At 32.4% G+C, this 14,258-nt stretch overlaps 1 protein-coding gene across 2 annotated transcripts in view; it reads right to left on the bottom strand.

Moving 5' to 3' along the window:
• LOC136037296 (calponin homology domain-containing protein DDB_G0272472-like) overlaps positions 1-14,258 on the bottom strand; it is a 198,847-nt gene that overhangs the window by 7,599 nt on the left and 176,990 nt on the right. For both annotated transcript variants that reach the window (XM_065719939.1, XM_065719940.1), the window contains exons 8-12: positions 11,816-12,043; positions 10,026-10,100; positions 7,001-7,151; positions 4,845-5,032; positions 1,004-1,179 (exon numbers count right to left, since the gene is read on the bottom strand). In XM_065719939.1, the coding sequence (XP_065576011.1) occupies positions 1,004-1,179; positions 4,845-5,032; positions 7,001-7,151; positions 10,026-10,100; positions 11,816-12,043 (818 nt within the window). The remainder of the gene's footprint in view (positions 1-1,003; positions 1,180-4,844; positions 5,033-7,000; positions 7,152-10,025; positions 10,101-11,815; positions 12,044-14,258) is intronic.

The following is a 14,258-nucleotide window of genomic DNA, read 5'->3' as shown; positions in this document are numbered from 1 at the left end:
GGTACAGTTACATTTATCAGGGTTGCAGCAGTAGCTAGCAACCTCGTAAGAGACGACCATGTCCTATAGTAAGATATACAACAGCCCATAATTCTTAAACATGATCAAAACAAGGTCAGATCAAAACAAGAAGTACACTACTAGAACAGCCTAGTTTGAAACCCCTTTACAGAAAACTTACAGTCCCTACAAAGCTTGACTACAAAGTAAACAACCAGGTTAAAGGAACCACCTGTCAGCTTTGATAAAATAGAAATTAGCTTCAAAATAGAAATAAGAATGTATTTGTCAAAGTCTTGGGGAGACAATTGAAACGCCCTGCCCCCCTAATTGGCGTCCGTTCAACTTTTACGAGTTTCCCATTTTTCTTTGGTATAGATAGTTATACTTATTTCATTTCTGCACTTTTACTCAGCCATGGAGCTTTATGGGGCCAGTTATACAGCTGCTATATTTTTCTATACGTATATTTTATTTTTAGAATTTCTCTTATTTTTTATATTTTATTTGGTGTTTAATTTATAATATATATATATATATATATATATATATACATATATATATATATATATATATATATATATATATATATATATATATATATATTCAACGATTTTCTTGCTTTATATTTTTTTTCGTTACGTAAATACACTGAAAATAAAAATAAAATGAAACATACTCATGGTTTTGCTCTTAATATTCCATTAAATTTTCAGACACGTTTTTTTTTAATCTTATATTTGAAGTTATTACAGTTTATCATAGCCTGCCTTAAGTTTGCATTTGTAATTCTGATTACTTATAGACCGGCAAAAATTACTAGATCACATGATTATAATAATTCAAAATTTTTAAATCAAGTTTATAAGTATACATATTCCCCATAGCATCTTCTGGGAAGGGGGGGGGGGCAGTCTCTGTTTTTTTTTGTTCAATGCAATAATATGAACAACGAATCTAATCCGTGAAATTGGATAGACAAAATAAAATACAAAACCCCTACCATCCATGTATCACCATTAGAATAGTTTTGTACTGGAAACGGAGGACGGGCTCCTCCAAAATGTCCTGGGGGTCCTTGGAGTCTTGGATGGGATGGGCCAGCCATGGGTGGCATTCCACCCATTTGTGGAAAGAATGCGGGATTTATTGGCATTTGATGTTCTGGAGGCATTGGTCCTGGAATTAAAATAAAATGAAAGATGAACAAACATTTGAACCAGTTATTAAAGCCAATATGCTTATCTCACAATATATTTACACACCCTCATCACTTTTTCTGTACAACTAAAACATATTCAAACAATTCAGGCTCAATTTTTTTCATTTTAATTTTTTCTACACTTTTAGGAAGTGTTCTTTGGAATAACAATCGGAACTATTCCAGTTTGGAATTTTTTGGAACAGGTTTTCTCTGGAATAGAAATATAGGATAGAGAGTAAAAGAGCAATTAATATTTATGCATAAAACATGAGAAAAAAAAGAATGGGAAATTTTACGTTCCTCAGCAAATCCTTGTGCATGATTATGTTTGTTTACGATAAAGAGTACTTAAAAAGTTACGAAGCATACTTAAAAATTAAAAAATATTTAAAATAATAAGAAATATACGTTCAGTCGTTCAATTATAGAATTTGGGAATGTAAGGTCCTTAAGGGGATGCATATGTGAAATTTAAGTCATAGATGCACAAAGAATATATGGGAAAAATCATGTTGAATAATATATGCAAAAAATTTGAATAATAAAATATTTACAATTATATAGAAATATAGTCCTGTGGTGGCACAGTGGATTTGACCTTAGCTTGGTAATAAGGGACCCAGAGATCGAATCATGCTGCAGGAATGCACTGAAGGGCCGACGCAGGGACCTTAGTAGTCAAGAAGCGTCGTTAATCTGATACAATACAATATAAAAATATACAAGACAATATCAAATATCTAAGTATAGTCACAGATTTAGGAAAGGGGGATGTTAAGGCCTTCTGAGTTGATATCTATAAACTTATGGTAGTACACACAAAAACAAAATACAGATCGTCAATAAGCATCATAATTCAGTTTCATAAAGTTGTTTGCGAACCTAATTAAGGTTGGGGATGCCCAATGGGATGTTAAGGTCCCCAAGAAGACTTTTAACTGTAGCTATTAAAAAAAGAAAATAAACATAGTGCAATAATAACCCAAGTTTTTTTCAGTTAAGTTTCAGTTTTGAAGATACTATATTTATTTATTTTATTTATTATTTATTACTACTATATATTATTATTTTATTTATTATTATTATATTTCTGTCTCTTTCTCCCGTTTATCTAGTTCAGATAGTTATACTTTATGTTTCAAGATTTTTCAATGTTTTCATTTTAACAGTAGTACCAGTATTTTTAAGAGGATATCTTCATATTTGAAGCGAGGTGATACCCCTTCAAAATATAGTCCAGTAAATATAGCCCAATTCAGTTCTTATAAGCCCATACACATTTTTTATGGGTATGGGATTTTATAGTAAAATATGAAGAGAATATCTTCATATTTGAAGCGAGGTGATACCCCTTCAAAATATAGCCCAGTAAACATAGCCCAATTCAGTTCTTATAAGCCCATACACATTTTTTATGGGTATGGGATTTTATAGTAACCCATACCCATTCAACTTTTTATTCCTCTCACTTTCTTCGCAGTTTATATTTATATTTTAAGAGCATGTTCATATTTATCATTTCTGAAGCGAGTCTGAATTTAATATAAGAAAGTTTTCAATAGTGAGACAGAACACTAGGAAAAACTAGGTTCTGAGACAGAACCTTCTTCGCCAGAAGGGTCACAGTCGGTGTTCGACAATGGAAACAGATATTTAAAAGAGACATAAAAAAAGACTTGCTTAGCCTTGCAAATGATAGTTCCTACATTGAAGATTTCGCCAGTGCTTTTCAATGTTTTCATTTTAACAGTGTTGCCAGTGTTTTTAAGAGTATGTTCATATTTACTACTACCACTATCAGCTCACTGTAGCAACAAGCCTTGTGAGATCAACACAGCTATGCACGCTCCTCCTCCATCCCAATCTATTCAAAGCTTCCCTCTTTACACTCTTTCAAGAAGTTTCTATTTCATTTAAATCTTTCCTTACGACCTCCTCGCATCACGTTCAGGGACGACCTACTTTTCACATGTCCCTAGATGGCTGGCCGACAAGGACAATCTTTGGCAATATGTCATCCCTCATCCGCAGAACATGCCCTATCCATCCCAGCCTTTCCCTCATTATAGCCCTAGAAAGCGATATATGTGTTTACAAAATTCTAGGATCTTTCATAATAAAACAATTTTTCGAGTTGGGATTCAAGCAAACCCTTGTATCGAGTAAAAACAAAGGTTCCTCTTTGATTGGTCCTCGTCAAGCCATGCTGTTACAGAGAAGTTTTGAAGGGGTTTTGCCACCTTTATCACGGAGCCCTTTAATGAATAATTTAATGATATTTTTAAGATATTAAAATCCTAAAATTTAAAAGTCCTAAAATGAGATACACAGTACTCGCTATAAGTACTGTCAGTTCTTATAACCCATACACATTTTTTATGGGTACGGGATTTTATAGTAGCCCATACTCATTCAACTTTTTATTCTTCTCACTTTGTTCGCGGTTTTGTCAATTCTAATAGAAAATTTTGTGGATAAATTACTTAGTATGAATTTCGTTATATATCGACTTTTTCGTTTGATATTATCAGATTTAATTGTTTCCTATTTATTTTTTACGTCTTGTTTTTTTTATTGTTTTTGTGAGTTTTTATTGAATATTATTCTTGTCTTACTTCAACATTGTCACATTTGTTCTTTTAATTTGTTCATTTACTATTTTGGAGACTTTAAATGAAAACTAGGCCCTTCAGGGCTTGTGATAGACACGTTTTACTTAGCATATCTTGCTTTATGTCAAAGGGGATGGGCGCTACACATAGTCTTTTAAATACCAAATTTTTTCCACTTGACAAATATTCCTAATGAAGAAAATTTTCTAGCATGTTTTAGAGTGCTAGGATGGGATCTACTCCTTCCTACACCATTGGCAGTCCCCATGTGGGGATGTTTTCCCTAAAAACAATTTAATTTCAATTTTTCATTACTTCTTATTTCATTGCTTCATCAACCCTTCTTAGTTTTCATTACTTCTTATTATTCCTTAAGGACTTCCTTTCAGTGAAAGCAAAAGCAAAAGCAAAAGCAAAAAAAAAAAAAAAAAAAAAAAAAAAAAAAAAAAAAAAAAAAAAAAAAAAAAAAAAAAAAAAAAGATCCAGCAATATAAATTCAATTTCAGATTATCCATTTTCGGATAAAGTTTTTACATACTGTATGGGTAAATATTTCATAGCAAATTTGTTTAAAAAAGATTTAAAGAAGAAAAGATTAAAGATTAATTACGTTGCATCATTGGCAAAACTGGTCAACAACATATTTTTCAACAATCATCTTAAAACGAATTTACAGCGTTCAACCAGAAGTGACAATCATGTATCAACAAGACAGTTCTAAAGATTTTACGAGACCTAGTTTACTCCAACTTCAAATTAAAGATAGGCAAACTCACGGGTTCCTTATTTTTTGACTGATTTGGGTTTTGGTCTATTTCAATAGTTTAGAGTGAAAAAATAGTTAATATATCAATAGTTATTATATCAAGTGAAAAAAGGCAATGGCAGATTCCTATATATAGACAAAAGATAATCAAAAGAACCCTGAGGAGCACCTTAAGGTGTCTCAGAAGACTCTAAAACTCAGCCATGGGACTAACCAAAATCAGTTTCACAAAATTTGGAATGGAAGCAGCTTGTTGTCTTACCTGGCAACTCGTGATGTGGCAAAAACATTTCCGGTGCTACTAAATCTGTTTTTGGAGCTGGCCATCCAGTATGCGAATAGTCATACAAATTATCAGGTGATGGGTCTATTTCCTCTAAAGGAATCTCAGATGTCACAGATCTTTCTGTCCGAATTTCTGGACTAGGCTCCATAGGAGAGAAAGGTATCCTGCAAAATCATAATAATATAAAAAAAATGTAAAGGCATAGAAGGGGACCTGTGGACCACACTAGAATTCTGGTCTAGGCTCCATAAGGGAGAAAGGTATCACAACAACATTAAAAATGTAAAGGTATAGGAGGGGGTATTTGGGGTACACAAGAGTTCTGGACTAGGCTCCATAACGGATAAGGGTATCCTAAAGAAATCATTATCATATTAAAAGTGTAAAGGCACAGAATGGGGCGTATGGGCCACACAAGAGTTCTGGACTAGGCTCCATAAGGGAGAATGGTATCCAAAAAGAATTTTGATAATAATTACAATAGGGGGTGTATGGTCCATACAAGAAGGCAAATAAGTAGTAACTAAACATATTTTCTTTTGTTTTTTTTTAGCATAAAAGTCAAATCTGCAACACATACTTGTCAGCAATACATTTTTAATTAACTGGAAAATAAATAAATCATTCAGAGGTCAATTTGATAAAATATCTTAAAATTGATAAAAAGGAAAGTTTTGTAAAAGAAAAAGAAAGTTGAAAATAAAAAAAGAATCTTGACAAAAGAAAGAAAAAGATAATTTATTACAGCTTCTTGGGCGCCAATCACCTGGCTAGAAAGATACTAAAAATGTGTTTGCTTATGAACCTGATTCACAGGATTATTTCAGTGATGTTAAAATTAGCCATGGCTTGATGCCCACAACTATTCAATTTTAATTGAATACTTTGAATTGAAATCGAATAGTTGTGGGCATAAAGCCATTTCTAATTGTAGAGAAAGCCAACACAGATAGTCCAATTGAGTGAGAGGCAAATCTGGCATTAACCCCCTTATTACGATTGTATAAAAATGATATCACTTCATAATAGGTATGTCTATCTATTATCCGTCCATGCGTCATTCCTAGGGCAGAAGAACTAAGATAAATAGTCATAGAGCCTATAGTTTTCCACGTGTTTTGTTAAATGGCACGGGTAAATGGCGGGAGTAAGTATGCCTCTCTTATTGGACCAATACTTGTTTGTTATGTTTTATCAAGTCGACCGCCTAGAGTCTCAGGCAGGTTGACCAAGAATTTAATCCTTACTATCTTTTAACCCTTTTTTTAATTTCAGATTTCCTCCAATTTTAGGTTTTCTCCTTTTACAAGTTGTTATGGTTTAGATTCTTCCTCATTTTCAACGCTGAGGACGTCTTGTTGTATACAGGTGAAAAACCCGTCTTTTATCTTCCTATTCGCCACTGGCCCGTTATTTTCAAGATTCTCTTCTTTGCTTTTAAGACATTTCAGAGCCTGCCCTGGAAAAAACCCTCTAGCCTATGTAAAAACATGGCTTCGCGCTTTTTGTTTGTACAAATTTTGAGGAAGAAATAGACAAAATAAGCAAAAAAAAATATAGAAAACTGAAACAGACAAACTTTCAAACAGAAAAAAACAAACTTTAATGATAAAAATAGGTCTGAATATTTCGGATCCACGTCTGGAAGCTGAAAAAAGAACAAAAAAGTAATTTAAACTAAATATAAATAAAAAACACAAGCGAAAGCCAAAAAACTCACACATTAATAATGTAAAAAATGTCACCTGTTTGTCAATTCAAATAATACGAAAAGCAAGCAAATTTGACGTGACTAACACCTAACATGTTAGATATTCTAAATATCTGAGTTTTTTTCGGTTTTTGACTGTGCCTTTTCTTTTTCTATTCAAAACCGTATCCAGAGGGGGGGGGGGGTAAGTGGCTTGACTTACCTTGACTTTTTATTCAAAAAAGCCCGGGCGTTACGTCGAAATATTCACACATTTTCTATTATTAAATGTTTGTTTGGTTTTTCCTGTTGTGTCCACTGTCTTATTTAAAATAATATACCCGTTTTTCTATATTTTCATTTGTACCTGTTAATGAAAAGGCAGTGTTATCTACGAAATTATGAAGAAATAGCAGAAAATAAAACATGAATAAAAACTCACATGTTTTTATTAAAATAAAAGGATGCTAATGTATTGGCTTCATGTTCAGATTGAATTATCTTTTCTTCACTATTCATCCCAGGCACAAAATTAAGTTGTCCCTCGGGTATATCACAGACTATTAATCGCCATGGAAGACGCTCTTCGACACCTGAAATAAAAAAAATGAGTATATTAACGGGAGCTTCTGATATATCCTAAAGAGGTAAATAATTTCTTAGGCAATGCTGCCTTGCCATTTATGGTTGAAATGAAATAAGTTGGAAATAATTTAAATTGAAATGAAATGAAAATAGAAATGAAAATAGTTGAAACTGAAGTGAAATAAAATATACTTGGAACTGAAAACGAATAATAGTTTATCCGTTTTCAGTATTTTTTCATTTCATTTCAACTATGTTTGTTGCCCAAGAAACTATTACAAGTGAAATTTGAGAAAAAATAACAATAAAAAATAAATAATAAAAAAAGAAAAATAATAATAATAAAAAAATTCGAAACTCCAGCACTCTTAACATTAACAGAAAGGACTAATAACTCATCCTGATAGATGAATTTACCAAGAATTTTCTATTTTTAAAAGCATATTGAGCTTCGAACCATTAAAAAAAAAAAAAATAATTGCAATAGTTTGCAATAAGCATTTTGGAAAACAAATCTAATAATTGCAAATAATTGCAAGAGTATATTAACGGGTGCGTCTGACACATCCTAAAGAGATAAATAGTTTCTTAGGCAATGATGCCTTGCCATTTATAGTTGAAATGAAATAAGTTGAAAATAGTTGAAATTGAAATGAAATGAAAATAGAAAATTGAAATGAGAATAGTATATTCACGGGCGCGTCTGACATATCCTAAAGAGATAAATAGTTTCTTAGGCAATACTGCCTTCCCTTTTATAATTGAAATGACATGAAAATGCTGAAAACGGAGAAACTATTAACAAGACAATGAACTTTGCAAGTGAAATTTCAGGAAAGAGAATAAAAGAATATGAAGTATGATGGAAAAAAGGTGAAACACAAGAAAACTACAGAAAAATCATCCCTCGATTCAGTAGTAAAATTGTCTTAACTGTTCTTGCAAATCCAGTACATAATAAATTTACTATAAATTACCTATAAATTACTATAAATTATAAATTATAGGTAATAATAAATTAGCCGTTAAGTACTGTATGAATCGACGAAAACAATTTAGTCAAACAAAACTCTTTGAACTTCTATTCTTACTGATAAATAATTAAAAGATAATTTTGACTATTACACCCCACGGGCATATGCGTGGTTGCGGAAAAATCATCCAGCGCTTCCCCACGAGAGAATTTTTACATATTCAACAAACACGTCTAATTGACGTAATACCCACCACTGGAACGCCAATTTTTTCTTATGCGTATACAGAAGTTGTAAATTTTCTAACGCGTATAGACAAAAATATGTTTATTTTTAAAGTAACCTTTTTAGGGGTTTTTCATAGAAAAACCCCTTTATTCAGTATTTTCACTGAAAAAATTGAACAAACGATAAATTTGTCTCGACCTAGGTATTGAAAATACATTTTGCCCCCCTCCCTAAATTTTCGTGAACTCACACCACTGCTTAATGGGATGCTACCTTATTACTAGAACTATCTAATAGAGACACTGCCCACCACCAGAAGACCAAGTTACACTTAGGTCTGGCATTGTTCATTCAGAGTTACTACCCCTATTTAAAAGGCAAAACTATGTTTTTGTTAATTTGTTGCAATTTTTGGTAATTTCAGTGAGTTTCGGAGAAGTTGCTTCTGATATGTCTCCAATATAAACATCTCAAAAATGAAACACACCGAAGATAATACCTCGCGAAGTGGGAGGAGACAGGATATTTAAGTCATAAGGTACCATACCTCTAAACAAAAGTAGCGTCAACAGAAGGGGGGGGATTTCAAAAATACCTTTTTTGGGAGTATTCTAATTTAAGAATCCCGTTTTTTCAGCATTTTTATTGAAAATAGAAAAAAAAAATTATCCCCCCCCTCCTCTAGACATTAAAAAATGCATCTTGCCAAATTGACGTGAATTAAAACACGGGCCATTACCAGAGCGTTGAGTTTTTCTTAGATCCACCATGTTTACATTTTTTCCCCTCCTTATCCATTGAAAAATACATTTTCCCTTCCCCCACATTTTCGTACATTAGCACCACTCCTTAACGGCATGCCACATTGGCATTGGAACTACCTAATCGCCAAAGTGCCTACCACAATAGGCCCGATATTGCTTATATATAGGGTAGAAGGTATAATTTTTTGGAATTTCTGTTACGTATATGCTTCTTGTATTCTTACAAACTGGAGAATTTTAGAGCCAGAATTTAAAAGCAACAATAGACCCTTTAACTGTTAAAGTGAACCATCCCATTATGATAAGGAAGAAAAACAAACATGACCGTCGAAATCTTAATTCACAAAAATTTACTATAATCATAGATATAATTCTTAGTTCATTCACAGGGAATAATTGATTAATTAATCTAAACTTTGAAAAAATCTAAGTTGATTATTCAATCTAACTTCAGTAACTAATTCTTAATAAAGTAAGTTTAATTAAAATAAACTTTTGACAACTTAATATAGATTAATTAATTAAAGTTATTAATTAACTAATTAATAAAAATAACTAATCTAAAACTAAGAATTAAACTGCCATTCTATTAAATTTTATTAAATTTAATTTGATTAAATTTACTAAATTAAGTTTAATCAAGTTAAACTAAATTATAAAAATAATTAAACTATTTAATTTAATTTTTATTTAATTTAATAAACTAAATATATGCTAAATAATTAATCAAAATCATGAATCTAAACTAATTAATTAAAATAATTATTTTAAAACTAAAGTTTAAAACTTGAATTTCAAAAAATAGTTCCTATGGCTTTCTTATCATTTCTTGTAACTACGACACTCCCTCTCAGGATAGAACCATTGACCGTTTGGAACCCTTATAGCGAAGTGTACAAAATAAAACGTTACTTACAACTTTTAGCAAGTTCCTTTTCTATGAGCTTATCCGCTTGTTTCATGTCCTGGAACTTAAGTCGATTCACATTTACTACAAAAAAATAGTTAGTTTTACTAAATATTATAACAACATTTTATTGAAATGAAACTTTAAAGAATTAAAAGTTAGTACCACAGAGGCCTAAATGGAATTTTATCGATAGAGAATACCTTACACCATCTGCCTGACAGGCAGAAATTGTAAGTTTTACGGAAGTAAAAAAAAGGCAAAAAAGAGAATGAAATGAACGTACTTAAAGCTCTGTCTGAACTGGCGTAGCGGCTTATCCTAATCAGAAAATAACAGTTAAAAGATCCGACAACACTGCATTTTTACAGCTCTTCGGAAGAAAACGTGTAAAAAAAACTCAAATATCATACTTACTTCAGAAAACATGACTTTATTTTCATGCTCGAAAAGGATGGTCTTGCTACTCTACCCTCCTTAAATTTTAAAATTGAAACTTCTTATATTCAACTCCAGCAGAAACTATTCCAAAGAAGGCATCTACCCCAACTCCCCACAGGTGTAATGCCATATTGAGGGGATTTACACTAACTGAGCCTATAAAAATTAAGTTCAAATTGAGCTTACAAAAATCCCACCTTCCCACAGGCGTAGTGCCACACTAGTGTGATTTACACCACCTGAGCTTGTAAAAATTTATTTCCAATTGAGCTTGGGAAAATCCCGCCTCCCCATAGGCGTACTGCCACATTTAGCTGATTTGCACTAATAGAACTTGTAGGAATTTAGTTCCAACTGAGCTTGTACAAATTCTTGCTTTCTGATAGAAGTAGTGCCACATAATATGCATGAGGGCCGTATACAGGGGGGTGGCAGAGGATTTGACCCCCCCCCCCGAAAAAAAAAATCCTTGATGCATATATGAATACATTAATATATGGGACCAAAATAGCAAAATTCTTCTTTCTTTTTCATTTTGTGTCTTATTCTCTTTTTATTCTCTTCATTTTTTCATTCTATTTGTGAGTATTAATATTTGAGGCTGTAATCTTTTCTGCAGGAATAAAAGTCTATAAGACTTTATTATTCTTTTTAAGATAATTCGGTAATTTTAAGATAATTCGGGGACTTGCCAAAAAAATAACAGAAGAAAGCTATTCATTGAAACCTTTTTTTTATAGAATGGTGAAAAGATTACAGATGTGAATCAAATCAATATGTTAATTTTTGCACATTGCCGACTAAAAAGTATAACATCCTTTAGTATTTACAAAATTAATTTCAAAATAATACTTTCATTTATCTTTCTTTAATGCCTCTTTTTTCTTACTGTCAGAAAACCCTATTCTGGAATACCCTTTTAAAAATCTTTTTCACATACGCGCAGATACAAATCTCATGATTTTCTGTCTTAGACCGGGAGGGATATGCGTGGTTTGGGAAAAATCATCAGACGCTTCCCACAAGCGAATATTTATATATTCAAAATATTTTTTATATATTCAAAATACAAAAGAAATTTGGACATACCTTATGACTTGCACGACCTTTTCCTGACTATAAACAAACCACGTATAGATTGTTTGAAATGGAAAAGAAATAATCTTGTTCCTGTTGAAACCCCGTTCTATACGAAATAAGATCAAGGGGCCTATCCTGTGATCTTAAAAAAACAAGTCTCAAATGCACATAAAAAAACAAGGAAAAAAAATACAGTCTTAACTTGATAGGTTGCTCTATTAGAGAGTGGCGAAGGATGCCGTGGCAAAGCGTGGCGAAGGTAGAAGAAAAAGACAAACCTCTCTCTGTTTCATCGAGGTCAAAAACGAAAAATTCATGCAGATCCTCCTCAGCTTTCCATCTCACTGACTTTTTAGTTTTAGACGTCCTATGATAGACCAGAACACCTTTTTTGCCAGTATCTTTATTGAGAACACTGCCAAAGTTGATGGGAGGAGCAGGTGGAAGGTCACCAATTTCGATATTTGGCAGATCAGGAGGTGGCGAAGCCTCTTTTTGCTCTTTTTCTGAAAGTGAATATATATATATATATATATATATATATATATATATATATATATATATATATATATATATATATATATATATATATATATATATATATATATATATATATAATATATGTATATAGCATATCAAAATCAAACACATCCCTGGAAAGCGGGGCTTCTTGGCGAGGCCACATTCAGGCAACCAAATTTGCCGCCCCCCCCCCAAATATTGTCTGACATAACAAGTGCATAAAACAATTTTTTGTGCATTTTTAATTTATAACTCCCTTCCCCCAACAAAAATCCTGGATACACCCTTGCCTCTGGGCTCATCTCTTTGAAATTTCATTATCTTTTCCGTAATTTCAGTGTAATACCTGCTTTATTTTTTACTATGATTAATTTAGCAAAAAACATATTAGTAGTCTTTTATGATTGCTTTGTTTACGGTTGAAAAATATTTTAGCAGTCTCAAAATTTACTGACACAAATTATCTCAGTAGAAATAATTTCCAGCCTTCGTTCATCCTCAAAATCTACCTCCTGCTGCAACAAAAATAAATTCCACACATTTACCATGAATCTACTTTCATCTCTTGCCAGCCTAAGAATATTCCATTCCAACGCAAAAAATCATAGTTTCGAAAGATGAGTAAAAAAGGGGGCTAGGAATAGGGGTTATAGGAAAAGGGGCTAGCATATAATTAAAAACCTAGGTAATCTTGGTGCAAGTTTTTTTTTGTCTAAACTAAACACTATAATAATAGAGTTCTTATCTGACTACGTTCTTAAAATTTCAAATTTTTGCAGCTTTCGTTCTGACTCCTGCTGTACCGCAACTACACTATTAGTTCAATTTTGTTCTTCTACTTTATTATTTCCATACTATATACTTTATTCTTTTTTACTTTCATTCTTCAATTCTTCAACTTTCTTGGCTGTATCCTAGGTTTTAAGTCCTTAAAATATTTCTTCAACGGACATTACGGAAGAAGATCACTAGAATCGTTCTAGAAGATTACTAGAAATCACTTCTCGTCTTTGGGCGTTTCTTACGGTTTTGACTCGTTTTACAGCAAAAAGTGTCCTCAACTGAAACCTTACCAAACGTATAATTGATATATAGTGGCAATGGGCTATCTTATTTTAAAGGTTCGAAAATAGTTTTTTTTTTATATATACTTATTTCTTGTGCTTATTTGCGTCAGTTTTGTATATGGCTTGTACAAAACTTAAATAAAATTTAATAAAAAATTAATAAAAATTTAAATAATATTAAATAAGTCTTAAATAAAACTGTATACGAATGTTAAATTGTAAATGATATATTACTTTTTTTCAGTATTGTTAGTACAGTACTTGCTTGGTGAAAACCCAAGTAGTTCCTTAATAAAATTCGATTGAACGGCTCTGAACGGTCTTAAATTATATTTTAAGTCCTTAAAATGTTTTTTTCAACGGACCTTACGGAAGAACCTAAACTAGAAAGCACTTCTCGTCTTTGGGTGTTTCTTATAGTTTTAACTCGTTTTACATCTAAAAGTGTCCTCAACTGAAACCTTACCAAAACCCTCGAAAATTATGGACCTTGAGGGTCCTCGGAAACCCTCCCAAAACCGTCGAAAAATTTCGACACACACGGTAGTTATAAAATTAATGGCGTTTTAGTCTCTGACAATGAGAATATGTTAGAAGACAATATGATAATTCTGAAACAACTAGTCGAACACTGACAGTAATAATTATCATTAGAAATACGACAGAAAGACGGAGGAGGATCTGTTAGATCCTCCTCCGTCTCCTCCTCCTTCCCAAAGAAATTGTCTGCGGATTATTTTGGGTACCCGTCTAACTGACCATAATTCAAATATGAAGCTGTGCGTAAAATGTGGATCAATCTCACACCCTAGGGCTATAATGAGTGAAACTTCGATTTGATGGCCAGAACACGTTCTGGGGATGAAGGATGACAGATTGCCAAATATCGTCCTTGTCGGCAACCATCTAGGGCCAAACAAAAAAGAAGTCGTCAGCGAAGGGGGTGGGAAATGTCGTAAGAAAAGATTTAAGGGAAATTGGTACTTCGTTGGAGGATGTAAAGAGGGAGGCTTTGAATTAGATTAGGATGGAGTAGGACAATGAATAGTTGTGTTAGCCTGAGTTGTTAGTACTAGCAGTAAATAAGCAGTTTTAGTCTACTTTGTCAAAATAAAACTCTGTCTGAGGTGAC

Source organism: Artemia franciscana, chromosome 16 (genome assembly GCF_032884065.1).
Source record: "Artemia franciscana chromosome 16, ASM3288406v1, whole genome shotgun sequence".
NCBI classification, from domain to species: domain Eukaryota; kingdom Metazoa; phylum Arthropoda; class Branchiopoda; order Anostraca; family Artemiidae; genus Artemia; species Artemia franciscana.
The sequence above is the reverse complement of the archived record's forward strand: the minus strand, read 5'-3'. Positions and strand labels throughout refer to the sequence as shown.